We start from the raw sequence: 20,486 nt of genomic DNA, 5'->3' as shown, positions 1-20,486 counted from the left end.
TTTTGCATATATATAGGTAATTCAAGTCGAAAATAATATTTTCAGTTGGACTACCGGAATCCGCCCTTGATATATTACTCTGCTAGTGGGTGTTTGTTAGCATCCTTAGTTACAATAATGTTCAACAACCCTATTTAATTTCATACAAGAAATTTTTGGGGGTTGCCTTCGATTAGCTAATTTATTTTTAGACTCAACCTGTTTTAAAATTTTTCATTTTTCATTTTTGGTTCCCTCAGTCAAAGTCAGGTGCTTGGTAGGGGAGTTTCATGATTAGAAGTCAATGTATATAAGAAAATTTTGTTCCATTCTGGAAGCTAAATATAAAATTCAAATCATTTGAAGACTATAATCACTTCACAAAGACTTATATTTTCAATTTTTCTTGATAATGATGTCTTACACCCCCCCCCCCCCCCCAAAAAAAAAAACACTTGTTCCTCTTATGTTGACATTCAAAATAAATTATAATTGTTCTAAAAAAAATAAAAAATAAAAACTTGAGCTTGTCAATGTTCTATGGTTTCTTGTCATGTTTACGTAAGAGAAAAACATGGAAGTTGTCAAATGCTAGGACGACATATATTGGTCGTCTTCGTAGGTCGTATGCAATTTTTTGGTGAACTCTAATTATTAACCAATTTGTGGATAATTTTTTAAATGATAAAAACGAAGCATGCTAAAGCTGATGTATTGCTTTTTTGAAATGATCTTAGCTTTATCAAATTGGGGTGGCAATATTATGACTTGTTGAGGAAGAAATCATAATTTTCATGCCTATAAATTGACATTTATATTTCAAAATTTAAGCTATCATTTTGTCAAATTATTTGTCGATTGTAAAAAATAGCAAGCTTGCCGCCTTGAATGATATCACAACCAATCATTTGAAGCATAGTGGATAATTTTGTTGATACTCTCGTTGTCCTAAAAGTACTTGTTCCACATTTTCTTTTCTTTTTTTAAAGTTTATTTCAAAAGTTTGTCCATTTCCCTTGATTGAAAAGCTTGGATATGCTTATTAACATGCCACCAAAGGCTCAAAAATCATATTTCTGTTATAAAATATAACTCAAAGTAACAATACGAAACAAGAAAATAAAAATCTTTTAGTAAAACATGAACAAGAAATGGAGATAGAGAGAAGGAAGAGATTTCTTCTTCAATTGTGTGTCATTTACTATCTATTATAAGGCCTTTATATAGGCATAAAAAGTTAAGAAAATATGTCATGGAATATGTCATTGAACATACAAAATATGTCATTGAATATGTCATTAAGCATTTGAGATGAAGATCATGGAAGAAGAGTAGACATCCACCATAATGTAATATTTATCATAACACTCCCCTTTGGATGTCAATAGATAATGTGCCTCGTTAAAACCTTACTAGAGAAAAAAAAAACCTATGGGGAAAAAAATCTCAGTGAAGGAAAAAGAGTACACATGTTTAGAAATACGCCTTTTGGTTGTCTCGTTAAAAACCTTGCAAGGAAAACCCAATGGGACAAAACCTTGTAAGGGAAAAAGAGTACAACGCGTATTAACTCCCCCTGATGAGATCATCAGTTCACATCGTTGAGCCTTCGTATCCCAATCTTGTACACTAGTTTCTTGAAGGTTGACGCCGGTAGATATTTGGTGAACAAATCAGCCATATTATCACTTGAACGGATCCGTTGCACATTAATATCACCATTCTTTTGAAGATCATGTGTGAACAATAATTTAGGTGAAATGTGCTTTGTCCTAACTCCTTTATGAATCCTCCCTTTAATTGGGCTATGCATGTTGTATTTTCTTCATACAAAACTGTGGGTAGTTTATCACACTTCAAACCACATTTGTCTCGAATAAGATATATTATAGACATCAATCATACACATTCTCGACTTTCTTCATAAATAACAATTATCTTAGCATGATTAGATGAAGTATCCATGATTGATTGCTTAGTCGATTGCCAAGATATGGCAGTGTCTTCACATGTAACACATAGCATGTTTGAGATCAAGCCTTGTGTGTGTTAGATAAATACCCCGCATCAGCATAACCAACAAGATCGGGATTGCAATTATTGCCATAAAATAAGCCCACGTCGGTAGTCCATTTTAGATAACACAATATTTGTTTGATTTCATTCCAATGTCTCCTTGTAGGAGCAGAGCTATATCTTGCTAAGATGTAGTGTTAGCAAGATACATTAGTGCACCAATAGTACTAAGATATGGTACTTCAGGATCAAGAAGTTCTTCATTATTTTCATGAGATCGGAATGAATCTTTATTTATATCGAGTGATCAGACAACCATCGGGGTACTCAATGGATGTACTTTATCCATATAAAATCACTTTAAAATATTTTCAGTGTATGTTGATTGATGGACAAAAATTTCATCTTTCATATACTCAATTTGTAGACTAAGATGAAATTTTATCTTTCTAAGATCTTTCATTTCAAATTCTTTCTTTAAATAGTCTACTGCTTTATGAAGCTCCCCGGGAGTTCTAATAATATTTGAATCATCAATATACACAGCAGTTATAACAAATTCAAATCCGGATCCTTTTACAAGGACAAATTGAATTATTCTTGTACCCTCTTTCAACAAGTATTTTCTCGGGCGATTATACCATATGCACCCTGATTGTTTCAATTCGTATAAGGATTATTGAAGCTTTATTTAATAAATTATTGGAAACCATAATATGCTTTAGAACAATTTAAATCCTTCAATGATTTCCATTATACGCATATCAAGTTTTTTATGTATTGCCAGATTAAAACCTGAAATGACTACATCCACCACAAGAGAACATGTCTCTATATAATCAATGCTAGGATATTTACAAATCTTCTTGTGATACAAGTCGTCTTTATGTCTATCGACTTGTCTTTCTTCGCACAAGAGCACATTTATACCTCCAGTGGCTTTTATACTTTCAGATATTGGGACTATCCGTCCAACTTCACATTTTTCAGGTGAAATCAATCTTGATTGCGTATATATTTTTTTATTTTATTTTGGCCCATCATTTATTTGTCCAAATTTCATGACAGATTTGAGCTCAAGATCCTCGTCAATATTAATAATATTGAGCGCTACATTATATTAACAATATCGTCAACGATCACTTTATGTCGGTTCCATTATTACCTAATAATGACATAACTTATTGAGATCTCTTTATCTCATTATTTCAGGTACCTGAGCCTCTCCCACGAGGTCTTATGAAATATTATGACGTGGTGCTCTTCTAGAACATTTGCCTCAATTTTATGACCATTTTGAATATTTGCCCCTCTCCTTCTTCAAGGAGTTTTATCTTTGGAACCGATTTGTCTGTTACGCTTTATGTGTGGCATAGACTCTGTCCCCCATGGGCTTTATTCTATTTGGAGCATTAGCAGCTGAAATATGACATTTAGCTTTGGGTCAGCAAAATGCGTCTGGCAATAATTTGTAAATGAATTATCACTTGAACTTCAAGTTCATATTTTCTTGTACGAGGATTTATATGTATTAATAATAATTCATTTCACGTATCACTTTCTCAGCTGCCCATTTTCTCCCCTTAATGTTGGGATCACCAACACATTTCCCAACCTTCTTTGGGAACACATCTTTATGCATTGTGGTGGAATAATTATATCATATAACACATCCATATTTCTATATAGAAATTATTTGGTTCCTGACCCTGAACCGATTGTGATAGGAAGAAATTTTCATAACTTGGCTAGATGCGTACAAGTGCTGCTGTATATTATATAATACATCTCATACAAAATTTTATTTTTGAGAGTTTTGTTCTCATAACCAATGATTTAGCTATAACTGGAGGCATACAATTTCTGCTAAACCAACTTGGATTTAAACCAGTATTATTAAGATAAATTATCATAATTTATATTCTGGAATTATGCTCTAATAATTTGAGCAAGCAATCTTGCAAAATCCAAACTGCAAGTTGATAATAAATGCACATGTGACCATATAATAGATGCATCTATTAAAACCATATAATAGTAAACGATCCACATGGCAGGTGACTGGGCCCATATATTTATCACCTTTTATTTGTTCCAGAAATCAAGGGATGTAATCCCTACCTTAACTGGTATATCATGAGAATAAGCAACATAAGAGAATTCTTGAAGAATCTTCTATTCTTCAATATATGCAAATGTAATTCTCAATTAATTTTTTTCGCATCATAATTGAACCGGGATGGTCAACCGGTTATGCCAACTAATATTTATTTTAGTAAACCTCTAGTTTACTTGTGGCATATGATTCAAGCATCATTCTTATATTTGTGTAGTACAAATAGAAATAAAACTGGGTAACCTTTCATATTTACCCGATATGATTATAGAAATATGAATATATTCAATCTTCCTTTCATTTATTGTCTTAATATGATAATCACTTTGACTTGTACATTTGAAACTCAAAAAGTTTCTTCTGAGACTTTACAATATCAATGTCATGAATAATTTTATTCATCTGGAGCTCTTAACAACTTTTGTACTACACGATCTTTTATCAAACCATTCATATGGTAAATGTCTCCTTCACGGAGAAACTTATATCATAATAAATTTTCATGGTCAAAATCATCATAAGCAAAATCATTTATTGCTTTAATTTTGACTTTAATAACTTTTATAAGGCATGGCAAAATAATATTTGGCGTATCACATGTACGCAACCAATGACATATTCATGTAACCACACAATAATATTTATTCTCTTTATTTCACTCAAACCTTCCTTAAAGGTGAGTTGTGTGGTATTCATATAATCATGAATTGCATGTCTTTATTCATTGCTTTTATCACATATTGCCACATTCAACTTTAGGAATGGGTTTGCATTCTCAATGCTTATCACAAGTCACATTCTCTTCAAGGAATGAATCATAATCAGCGACGTGCTTTATTATTTTCATACCAATTTGATGGCAAACATTGCCTTCATATTTTGAAGGACTATTTTAAGAACCCTTATTGTTTTCCTTTAAAATCATAGTGATGATTATTATTATTTTTTTCTTTGGAAAGCCCACGTTCATTGTTCCACCACATGTCTTCATTTAAACTTATTATGTACTGCTACCACATTCACTTCAAGAATGAAGCAAATCAAGTGGGACAATCTTCATGCCTTTAATGGAAAATATATTATTTTTCTTTAGTCATCATTATATCATCAATATGGTGCATTGGGAGTCGAATCCAATGTCTTACCCATGTAAAAGCATGTTTGACCAAAATGACTTGAAACTCTATCACGATTCAAATTCATGTCTTACCCCAAGCTTTAAAAATAATGCCAATTTATAATGATTACATGCATAAAATCAATTAGTGCTCTAGTGATATCATATTTGTAAGTTCATATGAACTAACACTATAAAAATAATTATTCTACACTAAAAAAACTAATTGTTGTGGTATTGATTAAAAATTGGACATCGATATCTCAATAACCCAAAGATTATATATCACGTCCGCTAATTTGAATGAATTAAGTGGTGCATAAATATGATATAAAAATATCATAATAATTTGACAAAAATCGTAAATTAGATAATACCAGAATATGTCTAAACCGTATGTCCAGTTAGTGCATGGTATACATTATTAAATTATATATATTAATTCACATGACTTAAAATGTACTAAATACATGTAAGAACAATACTGGTTAATATGAATAACCTTATTGCACTAAGGTCTTTATCAAGCAATTCCAGTAATAATTTGGTTAAGTGATTTGACATGCTACATAACTAGTATTGTTGCTTTATTATATATCACAATTCAATTTTCAGAAAGTTAATAAGAAAGTAATAATATTTTGCTAGACAGTTTACATATTCCAATAGGCTAGCTAGCTATAAAACATAATGACATCACTATTGCCAAGTACCAGCAAAACCATGTTACTTTGCTTTTAAAGTCATTAGTTCATATAATTAGATGAACAATTCAATGAAGGCAGTAAACAATAACAAGGAAAGAATTGATTAGTTTAATAACTATTTCGATCAAACATATATCTGTCCGTAAAACTAAAAGGCCATGAGAATTGTACCAAAGTATAAATTATTTCACAGTTTCTAATGGAACTAAGCCCCAAAGTTAGTTAAAGAAAAAAAATTGTACCTTTCATACCACGAGATGGAGTAGAAATGATAGAATGTGACTTACTTGGAATATTATCGTTGTCCGATAAGAGATCTAGCAAATAAAGACATATATTTCCATATAGAAATGATTGAACACGTTAATTTGATAAGAACTATCTTTAATGAAAATTTTGGTGTAGTACATACCTCTTAAACTAATATTTTATCTTATCAAAATAAAATAGTTACGAATATTATTATTATTATTATTATTATTATTATTATTATTATTATATTAATTATATGTGACAGCAAACTAATGTATAATTATTATACTAGGCATACTAAATTGTATTATAAGGTAAAACCATAAGCATACATAATAAAGTATAATTGTAATTTTGTAAATTATGTAGTTTAACGCATGCCACCTATTATTAGTTCACGAAAATTTAACTATACTATATTCATGAACAAGATGCCCAAGTTTATATTATGACAATAGATCATCCAGATATACTTTACCAGAAGTGGAATTCAACCTTAAGGTTAGAGACTTCGTGCTGATAACGTGTTATAAAATATAACTCAAAGTAATAATATGGAACAAGAAAATAAAAACTTTTTAGTAAAACATGAACAAGAAATGGAGATAGAGAGAAGGAAGAGATTTCTTCTTCAATTGTGTGTCATTTACTATCTATTACAAGGCCTTTATATAGGTATAAAAAGTTAAGAAAATATGTCATGGAATATGTCATTGAACATACAAAATATGTCATTGAATATGTCATAAAGCATTTGAGATAAAGATCATGGAAGAAGAGTAGACATCCACCATAATGTGATGTTTAACATAACAGCTTCTACTTTCTCTAAATACAATTCTATTTAATTTTCTATTTTTTCTACATGAGATCGAATACTGGCTTGTTGCATTTCACTGATATAGATATTTCATAATTCTCCCATCAATATTTCTTTAGTCTTTTCAACAATAAATAGTTAAAATGATTTAGTTGTTATAAATATATTATATTATGGATGTTTATTTAGTACTCTGTTGTAAATAAGCTTCCTGAAGAAGCTTATCCATATGGGACTCCACCGTAAATATGTTTATCTATTTAGTGCTCTATTGGAAATAAGCTTCCTGAAGAAGCTTATCACTTCGGTACCCGGTTATGGATAAACATTACCCCTGGTAAAAGATTATCCATACCAGGTATAATAAGCTTATCCTTTCAGTACCTAGTTATGGATAAACATTACCTCCGGAAGAAGATTATCCATACCGGGTATAATAAGCTTATCCTTTCAGTACCCAATTATGGATAAATATTACCCCCGATAGAAGATTATCCATATCGGGTATCATAAGCTTATTCTTTCAGTACTCCATTATGGATAAATATTACTCTCAGTAGAAGATTATCCATATCGGGTATAATAAGCTTATCCTTTCAGTACTCCGTTATGGATAAACATTACTCTCAGTAGAAGATTATCCATATCTAGTATAGTAGCAGCTTACACAGCAGCTTCCTTTCTTCTATAAATAGAAGAGATTTCAGTTCATTATGTACATCAGTTTGAATTCGAATAATATAACAGTTTCTCTATATACTTGTCTTTACTTTACAGTATTTATTTTATAACACATTATCAACACGAGACTCTGACATCGCGAGCAAATACTTTGAAAGTATTAGAGGTAAGAACTTTCTTTTCCAAAATAATGTCAATCTTTCTAAACTTGAATTTGTAGCCCTGGATATATCGGGCAAAAGCTACATGTCTTGGGTGCTTGATGCTGAAATTCATCTTGATGCAATGGGTCTGACAGACACCATCAAGGATAAAAATCAGGCATCAAACCAAGACTGTACCAAAGCAATGATATTCCTACGTCATCACCTTGATGATGGCCTGAAAATGGAATATCTCACTATTAAAGATCCAGTCATACTGTGGAATAATTTGAAAGATATATATGACCACCTGAAGATGGTCGTTCTTCCACAGGCATGTTATGATTGGACTCATCTAAGGCTACACGATTTTAAATCTATCAGTGAGTATAATTCTGCTATGTTCAGAATTATTTCCCAATTGAAATTATGTGGTGATAATATTACTGATGATATGTTGGAGAAAACTTTCACCACTTTTCATGCCTCGAATATGCTCCTGCAACAACAATATCGAGAAATGGGATTTAAAAAGTATTCTTATCTCACATCTTCTTATAGCAGAGCAGCATAATGAGCTATTAATGAAAAATCATGAAAGCCAACATATTGGTTCTTGTCCATTCCCTGAAGTGAATGAGACGAACTTCCACCAAGCTAAACGTGGAAGAGGTCGTGGCCCCAGTCGTAGTCATGGCTGTGGTCGGGGAAGAACCCCAATCATGGTAATAATAATGCACCAAAGAAGTCTCCTCACCACCAGCAGTAGAAAAGGAAGGAACAAAAGCATGAAGCGGTGCAAGCGCCAAATGCAGAAAATGCATACTATAGATGTGGAGGAAAAGGGCACTGGTCACGTACCTGTCGTACGCCAAAGCACCTGGTTGAGCTTTATCAAGCCTCCCTGAAGAAGACAGATAAAAATGCTGAAGCAAATTTTATTTCTGAAGATAATTTAAACTTCATGCATTTGGATGTAGCTGATTACTTTGCACTCCCAGAAGGAGAAACAAGTCATGTAATCGGTAGTGAATCTGTAGAAATGTAAATATTTTAATTTTTGTTGTTTGTAATAGATAGTATGGTTATGTAATTGTTGTACATAAATAAAAGTTATGCTTTGATAATGATGTTTACTATAATATATTTTATTTATGTTATTTTGAAGAATATGGATAACCCTCAAATTATGTTTGGATCAAAGACAAATCATGAAGATATTTGTGTTATTGATAGTGGAACAACTCATGCCATATTCAACGATCAGAAATACTTTTCTTATTTGCATAAGGAAAAAGCAAATGTTTCAACAATTTCTGGTAATATAAGTTTGATTGAAGGCTCCGGAAGAGCCATAATATTTCTGTCTAAGGGAACAAAACTTATTATAGACAATGCATTGTTCTCCTCCAAGTCCCGAAGAAACTTGTTGAGTTTTATAGATATCCGCCGAAATGGGTATCATGTTGAGACAATAGATGAAATGAACAGGGAATATCTTTGTATTACAAAGAATATTTCTGGCCAGAAATGCATTGTAGAAAAGTTACCAACTTTATCTTCTGGCTTATACTATTCAAAAATTAGTACAATTGAAGCACACTCTATCGTAAACCAGAAGTTTACGGATTCAAATATTTTTATGCTTTGGCATGGCCGTTTGGGCCATCCTGGATCAATAATGATGAGACGAATTACTGAAAATTCAAGTGGGCATCCATTAAAGAACCTGAAGATTCTTACAAATGACGAATTTTCTTGTGATGCTTGTTATCAAGGCAAAATGATCACTAGACCATCACCAATGAAGGTTGGTATTGAATCCCCTGCCTTTTTAGAGCGTATACATGGGGATATATGTGGACCTATTCACCTACCAAGTGGGTTGTTTAGATATTTTATGGTCCTAATAGATGCATCTTCAAGATGGTCTCATGTGTGCCTACTATTATCTCGCAATCTGGCGTTTGCAAAGCTATTAGCCCAAATAATTCGATTAAGGGCACAATTCCCAAATTATCCTATAAAGGCTATTCGTCTTGATAATGCTGGAGAATTCTCATTTCAAGCTTTTGATGATTATTGTCTATCAGTTGGGATAAAAGTTGAACATCCTGTAGCTTATGTTCATACTCAAAATGGCCTTGCAAAGTCATTTATTAAACGTCTGCAATTGATAGCAAGACCACTACTTATAAAAACAAAATTTCCCACTACTGCTTGGGGCCATGCTATCTTGCATGCAGCATCACTTATCCGTCTCAGACCGACACATTATAATAAATATTCTCCGTCACAATTAGTTTTTGGTCATGAACCAAATATTGCCCATCTACGAATTTTCGGATGTGCTGTATATGTGCCAGTAGCACCACCACAACGTAGTAAGATGGGACCACAGAGAAGGATAGGAATATATGTTGGGTTTGAATCACCCTCTATTATTCGCTATCTTGAACCATTGACAGGAGATTTATTTACTGCTCGATTTGCAGATTGTCGGTTTGATGAAACAAATTTCCCACAATTAGGGGGAGAGAAAAAGGAAATCAAAAGAGAAATTGTGTGGAAAGTTTCATCATTATCTCACTTTGATCCCCGTACCCCTATATGTAATCAGGAGGTCCAGAAGATCATCCATTTACAGAATATAGCAAATCAAATGCCAGACGCATTTACTGATTTGAAAAGGATAACTAAGTCACATATCCCAGCAGAGAATGTGCCTATCCGAATTGATGTCCCAGTAGGACCATCTACTAGCATGAGAGCTAGTGAACCTAAAGCACGCCTGAAGCGTGGTAGGCCTTTGGGTTCTAAGGATCGAAATCCTCGAAAAAGAAAATCGACAAATGATCAAAACGATATTATGAAGGGATCTCCTGAAGAGACCCAAAATCTGATTAATTCTGAGATTCCTGAAGAAATCAATGAACCCGAAGCTCATGTGAGTGAGGAACTTTTAATAAGTTCGATTGGTGATGGGATTAATTTAAATCGATCTGAAATAGTGGTGGATAATATTTTTGCATATAATGTTGCACTTAATATTATGCAAGATAGTGAGGATCTTGAACCTCGATCTGTCGAAGAATGTCGACAAAGATCTGATTGGCCAAAATGGCAAGAGGCAATTCAATCGGAATTGAAGTCACTTGCTAAAAGAGAGGTCTTTGGACCAGTAGTCCAAACACCTGCTGGTATAAAACCAGTTGGTCATAAATGGGTTTTTGTGCGAAAAAGGAATGATAAAAATGAAGTTGAAAGATACAAAGCTCGCCTTGTTGCACAAGGATTCTCACAACGACCTGGAGTCGATTTTGATGAAACATATTCACCTGTTATGGATGCCATAACATTTCGATATCTCATCAGTTTAGCACTACATGAAAAGCTTGAAATACATCTAATGGATGTAGTTACAGCTTATCTGTACGGTTCACTTGATAATGAAATTTATATGAAAATCCCTGAAGGATTTAAAATGCCTGAAGCAAAATCTCAGGAAATGTATTCAATCAGATTACAAAGATCTTTGTACGGTTTAAAGCAATCTGGGCGCATGTGGTATAATCGCCTTAGTGAATATTTGCTGAAAGAAGGTTACATAAATGATGTTATTTGTCCATGTATTTTTATAAAGAAAATGGCATCAGAATTTGTTATACTTGCTGTTTATGTTGATGACATAAATCTTGTTGGAACTCCAGAAGAGCTCCAAAAGGCAATTGAATATCTTAAGAAAGAATTTGAGATGAAAGATCTTGGAAAGACAAAACTTTGTCTTGGTCTGCAAATTGAACATTTAGCAGACGGGATCTTTATCCATCAATCTGCCTATACAGAAAGGGTCTTAAAACGCTTTTACATGGACAAAGCGCACCCATTGAGTACACCAATGGTTGTTCGATCACTTGAAGTGAATAAGGATTTGTTCCGACCTCCAGAAGAGGACGAGGAACTCCTTGGTCCCGAAGTACCCTATCTCAGTGCAATTGGTGCACTAATGTATCTTGCTAATGCTACAAGGCCTGACATAGCATTTTCTGTTAATTTACTAGCAAGATATAGTTCTTCTCCTACACGGAGACATTGGAACGGGATTAAGCATATATTGCGATATTTAAAGGGAACTCTTGATATGGGTTTGTTTTATGCTAACAAAGATAGTGCAGACCTTGTTGGTTATGCAGATGCAGGTTATTTATCTGATCCCCATAAAGCTCGATCTCAAACCGGCTACGTATTTACATATGGAGGTACTGTCATATCATGGCGCTCCACAAAGCAATCTATTGTTGCTACTTCTTCAAATCACGTTGAGATAATAGCTATTCATGAAGCAAGTACGGAATGCGTGTGGTTGAGATCAATTATTCATTTTATTCGAGAAAAATGTGAGAAAAGATCCACAATTTTATACGAAGACAATGTTGCATGCATAGCCCAATTGAAGGGAGGATTTATAAAAGGAGATAGAACGAAGCACATTTCACCAAAATTATTCTACACACACGATCTTCAGAAAAGTGGTGACATTGATGTGCAACAAATCCGTTCAAGTGATAATCCAGCAGATTTATTCACTAAATCTTTGCCAACTTCAACTTTTGAGAAGATGGTATACAAGATTGGAATGCGGAGACTCAAATATTTGAAACAAGGTTTTCATCAGGGGGAGTAAAATACGCGATGCACTCTTTTTCCCTTACTAAGGTTTTTTCCCATGGGGTTTTCCTTATAAGGTTTTTAATGAGGCACCTAGCAATGCGTCTTACTAAATATGTGTACTCTTTTTCCTTTACTGGGTTTTTTCCTACGTGATTTTTCCTAGTAAGGTTTTAATGAGGCACATTATCTTTTAATGAACATCCAAGGGGGAGTGTTATAAATATATTATATTATGGATGTTCATTTAGTACTCCGTTGTAAATAAGCTTCCTGAAGAAGCTTATCCATATGGAACTCCACCGTAAATATATTTATCTATTTAGTACTCTATTGGAAATAAGCTTCCTGAAGAAGCTTATCACTTCGGTACCCGGTTATGGATAAATATTACCCCCGATAAAAGATTATCCATACCGGGTATAATAAGCTTATCCTTTCAGTACCTAGTTATGGATAAACATTACCCCCGGTAGAAGATTATCCATACCGGGTATAATAAGCTTATCCTTTTAGTACCCAGTTATGGATAAACATTACCCCCAGTAGAAGATTATCCATATCGGGTATAATAAGCTTATTCTTTCAGTACTCCATTATGGATAAACATTACTCTCAGTAGAAGATTATCCATATCTGGTATAGTAGCAGCTTACACAGCAGTTTCCTTTCTTCTATAAATAGAAGAGATTTCAGTTCATTATGTACATCAGTTTGAATTCGAATAATATAACAGTTTCTCTATATACTTGTCTTTACTTTACAGTCTTTATTTTATGACATTAGTTGTTTTGTAGGACATGTTATAGTTGTTTTTCAACACATTTTAACTTTATATTAGTAATCTTATTAAATCGTATGTTGATAGCCAATAAAGGGTACGGAGAGGGTTACTTATTATGTATCTCCAGATTATGGGCTTTCTATGAGCTATTTTTATAATTACTAAGAACTAGAGGAACTTTAGTAGGTGTTTGGACATAAGAATTGTAATAAATTCGAAAAAATGGTGAAATTTTTTTTCAAGTAAAAATGATATTTGAAATTTAGAGTTGTGTTTGGACATAAATTTCAGTTTGGGTTGTTTTTGAAGTTTTGTGAGTGATTTGAGTAAAATTTTGAAAAACAACTTTTTGCAATTTTTCAAATTTTCGAAAATTTTCAAAATGCATCTTCAAGTAAAAATTGAAAATTTTATGAACAAATGCTGATTTAGAAAAAAAGTGAATTTTTTTTAGAAAAATCTTCCATCAAATTTTATGCCCAAACGGGCACTTAGTATAACTGCTTGGCTATCTGATCACCTAATTATATGTAAGAGTTCGATTTTGTACCTTGTAATTCAAAAAGTTACTAAGAGTAACTTAATAATTTTCTTTCCGCATAGTTTCGACAATATACTATTACTAGCCATTGAAGAAAAAAAAAGCTCATAAACTTGGTCTTATTTATTTTCCTTTTCAAAGTCCTTTTCAATTTAAGTTCTCTTGTGATTGCAAGTCATCATATTATCAGAAAGTAAAATGGAAGCTTAATTATCTCAAATTTTCACTAATTTTATTCTGTTTTTTTTAATAGTTTAATTTGTTGGTCAAACGAATATCTCTCTTGGTGTAAGAATATTTAGTAGTATAAGAAATTAAACTTTGCCTCCCCAATATAATAATGGTTAGAGCTTTTTCTTAGAATATAAGTCATAGAGGCATAATTGTCTTTCAGTGGCCAAAAGCCAGACATGTTTTTGAGTGAAAGTCTCAAAGCTTGAAGAGTTGAGAGCTAATATCCCCGAGGGGGGGGGGGGTTAGGAAGATTTAAGATCTAATAAAATCAAGTGTTACCTACGGTTCAGTCTAATCCGACGGTTCAAGCTAAGGAAGCTGTCGCATGATTCAGTCTATTTGTCCAAGCTTTCGTAAGTTAAAAGTGCTTATGTTGAGAGAATTCAAGTATTTGGCCAAATTTCTAGGAAGCCAAGAATATTTTTTAAAAGGCCAAATGCATAAACGGAGTGTTAATTTATCGTATTTTTTCATTTAAACACTTTAACTAAGACTTGTACTTAATGGACACAACATGATCAGAGGTGCACCTATTAAACACCTTATTGAAAACCAATGAAAAAAATAAGGTGCATGTATTACACACGCAGAGGATATTGCAAAATGACTAACGGAGATCACACATGTGGCATTTAGGCACCAAATAATAATAATAAAAAGTTTGAAAAAATGACACTGCATAGCCGTTCTCAAATAAATAGTCAATATATATATATATTTTTTGTATATATATACATTCTATATGTTATACACTTTTTCGGCTATCAAATATAAATAATTTCTGGCGCGGGCTATAGGTAAAAAAATCAAAGGTTTTGACCCAACATCTAATTAAGAATTGGCCTAAATTCAACCCCCCCCCCCCCCCCCCGTACTTTCCACCCCCAATAGATAGTTACTGTATTGCCTATTGACTCGATAAATAATCGATTTAAGCCTAATTCTAATGGTTACGTCACAGACCTAATGACATTTTAGGCACAAAATAAATTTCCACGAGTTTCTCATTTGAAATTTTGGTTGGCTTGCAATGGCAATAAACTTACAAGGAGCAACAATCAAAGGCGCAGGATACATTACATTTGGACTACGTTTGATAGAATCCTTTTTAGCGGAGAATGTTGCTTTTCTTTACCCAAATAGTTGGCCGGATTCGCTATTTACTTTGCCTTACTGATATACATAGATTATAGATTGATTATGATGATTATATACATATTATAAATGAATTATACAAAGATTATACATCATCCAACTACTTATAGTTTAAGCAATTGAGTGGGCTGCTGTTTAAGTTAATTCTTCTTTCTTCTAGAAGGAATCGTCTTGCTTTTGTTGCGCACAACTTTACTCCATCTAATCTCGTAAAAATAGCACGGTATAGCCAGTTTTCGGACTGGTCATTCAAAGATACCCAGCATTTACGAAGTTAATGAAAATAACCACTATTTTGCTGCAGCAGAGACCAGTCCAGCATAATATACTGGAGTTCGGTGCACCTGTGTATGAACTCCAGCATGTTATGCTGGACCGATATACTTTGCTGACTCCAGTATAATATACTGGAGACTGGAGCACCGGTGCTCCAAACTCCAGTATATTATACTGAACAATTATACTTGCTGGAACTCCAGTATATTATGCCAGAGTTCTAGTGTACTTATGTTGGAACTCCATCATATTATGCTGGAGTTTCAGCATACTTATCCTGGAACTCCAGTATAATATGCTGGAGTTCAAGCATACTTATGCTGGAACTCCAATATAATATACTTGCGTATTTTCCGGAATTTGAACAGTATTTTTGCTCAGATTTATCTTTACATGAAAAGTGACTAAATTTCGATTACTTTTGAAATTGGACTATTTTTGAACGACCAGTTGTAAATCTGGCTATTTTTGAATTTCTCCCTCTAATCTCAAATGCTATGGGCCTAAAATGCAGACACATTGGACTTGAGTTTTCTTAATGGACTTAGTCTAACTAACAGGATACACTGTATTTGAGTCTCTTATTACATTAAAAATGCTCAAGCGAAGCAAAAGAATAACAGTGCACTGCTGTTTCTGTACTCTATAGTCTATACTCTGTCAACCTCTCCCTCTTTTTCACTTAACTAAAACCTAAGGAGTGTCTCCAACTACGTCCTCTTTTTCAAGGAAACATTGTATAGCATAGGGTCCGGACATACAATTTAACACCTCATGTACTTGTAGAAGCAACTGAAAACCTAGTAACCGCTGTATTATCTCATACAATTTAACACCACTTTTCACTTGGAGCAAATTGCACGTGTTCATCGATAGATGCATGCTTAATCAAGAAAGATATGACATTAAATTTAGAAGAAAGCCAGCTGAATGAATCTTCATATCCAAGGTGCCAACAAAAGTTGGGCTAAGTTAACCAAGAATTTCATAATAGAATTGTACACACCTGGTAAGATTCAAATTCCAACGCCAAAAACAGCTCCTATCTTTTGGAAAGTATATAAGATGTCGACATCAACAGACTTGTCCTCCTACGCCAATTACTGTGTCGACTAGATTAATGCAGACCAACTATGAGGGCGAAGATACAAGTCAGGATTTTAAGTTTGTCCATGTGATATACAATTGTGCTCATTACTACTCAGAAGCAACGAATTCAAACTGTGTGTTGTATGCGCGGACGAAAACCAATCTTCAAACTTATACCACAAAAGACAAAACTAAAATGGCAGTGAAAAAGCAGCAACTATAAACAGCAGGATTTTTCTTTCAACGGATTTTCCGCATAGGAAGAGATATCTAATCCATGTGTTCAACCAAAAACTAAGGTGATGTCTCAAATAGAAACATCAAAAGTACAGAACCAAATACTTACTACATCCCAAGTAGCTATTCTGATCGTTCGAAGAGATTGTTTCTCCACACAAGGAATTAGGATTGGCAGGCGGTGCGGGCGGGTTCAATTAGGATTGGCAGGCGGTGCGGGCAGGTTCTGTCTCAACCCGCACAATTTCAACCCGCCCCGCATAGGATTTAAACCCGCATTCACCCGCCCAGCCCTGCAAATTTTTTAAATAAAAATTCTCTCTTTTGTGATTTTTTTGCCAAAAATAAACTCCCACCCTAATCACACCAGGTGACTTGGAAATAACACAGATTCCGATTATTATGTAGGACTTACTTTCTGCTCAAGTTCGCGTCAAATCTAAATGCGTTTAAGGATGTTGCATATGCAGTGATTTACAAATAATTACTAATGCTTCTGTTAAATTCACCAAATCTCATATTCAAAGAAGAAGAAAAATTAGTTATGAAAACAGCACTTTAACGAACCTTCGACAGGACACAACACTAGTTCAAAAAATTAAATGCCCAACCCACACCGCCCTGCACCCGCATCGCCCCACCCCATTGCCATCCCTACAAGGAATGCATCTATTTTGCCGTACTTATTTTCCAATAAGGATCTTTCTAAGCCACGAGACAAAAGATATACAGGCAGGGAAGACTGTATAGCATATACAGTAGCTTGCCAATATGAAAACTTGATAACTGCAATACCTCATACAAATTTCAGTTCTACAACATACATCCAACAGAACATGAAGCATCACAAAGAGCTAATAATAGTGTCCACGTGGATGTCTACAAAAAATACAAATAAGATTACCAAAATGACAAAGGCAACATATTAACTTTAGAGTAGAACTTTAGTAATGAACTATAACACCAACCTCCAAGCATAGATCTCATTTCAAGCAAATTTAACATGTTCATTGGATAGACAGCAGCTTTAATCAACAGAAGACAGACAATCGGCGTAGAAGAAACTCAGTTGAATGAATTATTAGGTCTATAATGCCCAGAAAAATTGGGCTTAGTTACCCAATAATCTCAAACAATCATCATGTATAACATCAATTATAAAATTCTACACACTTGGGAAGATTTAGATCCCGAAGCCAAAAACAGCACGTATCTTGTTGAAAATAAGATCTCGCCATCCCTTCTCGGTATTCTCCACAACAGTTGCATTTCCATATCTGCAGAGTTGAAGTGAGAAGCATGAAACATAGAAACCATACTTAGTCAAAATAGAATGCTACCCGACGAACTACAACTGACCTGTCTTCCTCTGGCACATTACTATGTGTAAGCTTGACTACTGTAACTCCAGATTCAGGCTCATCAAAAACAATTCGCACCTGCAAGACCAATATTGAAGTTACATCAGAAAACTAACTACTTGGCTCTTAGACTATCTCATCTACCATGAACAATTTCTCTGTGTTTATTGATGCAGAGAAATGATAGCTACATTGCAGAAAACAGTTGCACCATTCTATTTAAGCATTCTGAACTGACAGTACTAAAAGAAATATAAGGACTTTGAATGCAAAAAGCAGATTTGGCCGCATTCACATTTCAAATCAATACAAAATCACCGTTATTAATCCTCAATTCCCCCCCTAAACTGTGAATAAAAGCATGATTCATAGAATGGATGTAGGTATCAGACTGGATGAATACTTCAAAGTTCATGGCGGGCGCTTCCTTTCAAATTGGAGTGTTAAAAGTAACAACCTAATATAACAGAGCAATGCAGCAAACAATGAGAGTGCAGTCGACGTGATCCCTATTCTCCATAGGCCATCGAATCCAACTACGCCAGAAATGCTGTTCTGCTTATCATATATTCAACACATAAATTCACTGTCAAAAATATTTTGTCATGTTCCCAGAAAAAAAGCCTTTGTCCATGCTTCTCTTTCAAACAGAATAGTGGAATAACAAACTTTTTCCATCTGACAATGTTTACAAACTAAATCGGTGATCATTTGACCATAAAATATTCTCACCTCTCATAAACATATGACATTCGCACAGTAGGGTATACTCTATTTGATGGAATTTAAGTTCTATGCATTGATGGGATAAAAGATAATTCACATAATCAGGTCATTTAAAAGGTAATTGTAGATAATCTTTTTAGTAATATATAAGCATTCATTGATAACCTATCATAAATGGCAAGTAATGTTAACAGGTTAAGTTAATTTACACTAACTAATGGTGTAAACCACTCGATATGAGTGCTTAAAGATACTACAGAAGAGCAAGGGTCAGAATATCATACCGTGGACTGAATCCCATCAGGCCAGCTACCAAACCGCCAATTCTGCACAATCAATTTCCCTTCTTGCAATTCCAGATTTTTCCCAGTCACTGACCCATCAAATATACTAAATTCACCCCCTACCTCTTTACTAATCCTCGCATTGCTCTGTGAAAAGCCCTTCCATCTCCTCTCATCCATCAAAATCTCAAACAAATCCCTCGCTCTGCAATTGAACTTCTCCGTCATCGCAATCGTCTTAAACCCTTCCTTCTTCTCCTCCTTCTTCACAACCTCTTTCACTGCAGCTTTATCCTTCTCAACTGCACCTGCCCCCTTGGCAGAACCCGCAGTTTTGCTTACAACTTTCTTCGATTCGAGGTCGTCCTTAGCAGGACCACCTCTCGCCATAGCATTAACATAAACCTGAACTTGCTCGAAAACAAAAGGCTTCCCTTTTGCAATAAAAGCATCTTTTAATCTTTTTCCGATGGGACCCTCATCCCTAATTGTAACCCTAACTTCAGGGTTTTCACCAGCATTCTCGTCGGATATATAAGGGATTTCTACAGTCCCTTCAGTTTTCAACAAACTTGTGCCGTCAGTGTCTGTAGCTTCACCTTCCCATGAAAGTACTAGACTTAATTCATACCCTGGGATTATCTTTCCCTTGCGGATATTAACGTACGCTTCTCCTTCGAGTTTTTCGAGCTTTTTCGTTCGGATATGGAGATTGCCTTCGCCGTTGAGGAGTGTTTGGTTTGAGAGTAGCTTGTTGAAGAAACCGCGAGACCATTCGAGACAATCGGTTTCGGACCAGTGCCAGTTGTGGACGTTTGTGCCATCTGGACGGTCCTCGACGATCCATCTTTTGTCTCCTTCCCCCATTCGAGCCATTCTACGTTTATTAAGTTGCGGCGGAAAGCAGTTGAAGACGGCGGCGACTGTAAGAAGTGGACGGCGGCGACGGTAAGAAATGGATCTGAGATGAGAATGTGTTCGTGACGAAGTGCAATAGAGAGAAATACTAGTAGCAACGGTCTGGAGGGTTCTGAAAAAGGATGGATCTAGAAGTTGGACTTTTAAGGCCCAACATTTTTGGTATATATTCCATATTTTAGAAGGATCTAGAAGGCTCAATTTTTACGTTTTTTACTTTTGCCGTGAGGCTATTATTACAAAGATTTAAGTTATATATGCGATAATATTGTTGAAAACAAATTACATTATTTTTAAATTTAAATTATAATATTTATAAGAGATTTACCTATAATTATCTATAAATAAATATTCTAATTGTATACGGATAAAATTGGAGAGC

General features: G+C 34.3%; 1 protein-coding gene across 1 annotated transcript; it reads right to left on the bottom strand.

Moving 5' to 3' along the window:
* Positions 1-17,766: 17,766 nt before the first annotated feature.
* On the bottom strand, positions 17,767-20,235 carry LOC104221664 (uncharacterized). Its single transcript, XM_009772771.2, has 3 exons — positions 19,187-20,235; positions 18,175-18,254; positions 17,767-18,092 (listed from the first exon to the last, which is right to left on the bottom strand). Exons 1-3 carry the CDS (start codon positions 20,060-20,062, stop codon positions 17,999-18,001), a joined length of 1,050 nt encoding a protein of 349 aa, XP_009771073.1. The 5' UTR covers positions 20,063-20,235; the 3' UTR covers positions 17,767-17,998.
* Positions 20,236-20,486: the final 251 nt, after the last annotated feature.

Source organism: Nicotiana sylvestris, chromosome 3 (assembly GCF_000393655.2).
Source record: "Nicotiana sylvestris chromosome 3, ASM39365v2, whole genome shotgun sequence".
In the NCBI taxonomy this organism is placed as follows: Eukaryota; Viridiplantae; Streptophyta; class Magnoliopsida; order Solanales; family Solanaceae; genus Nicotiana; species Nicotiana sylvestris.
This window is presented reverse-complemented; position numbering and strand designations above follow the sequence as displayed.

What these genes read in the sequence shown, in the direction of transcription:
- LOC104221664 (XM_009772771.2), bottom strand. Translation starts at nt 20,062, where the DNA reads ATGGCTCGAATGGGGGAAGGAGACAAAAGATGGATCGTCGAGGACCGT. An exon ending in CTGATGGGATTCAGTCCACG is followed by an intron (nt 18,255 to 19,186) that starts GTATGATATTCT and finishes TTGGTCTTGCAG; the next exon opens with GTGCGAATTGTTTTTGATGA. An exon ending in AATGTGCCAGAGGAAGACAG is followed by an intron (nt 18,093 to 18,174) that starts GTCAGTTGTAGT and finishes TCAACTCTGCAG; the next exon opens with ATATGGAAATGCAACTGTTG.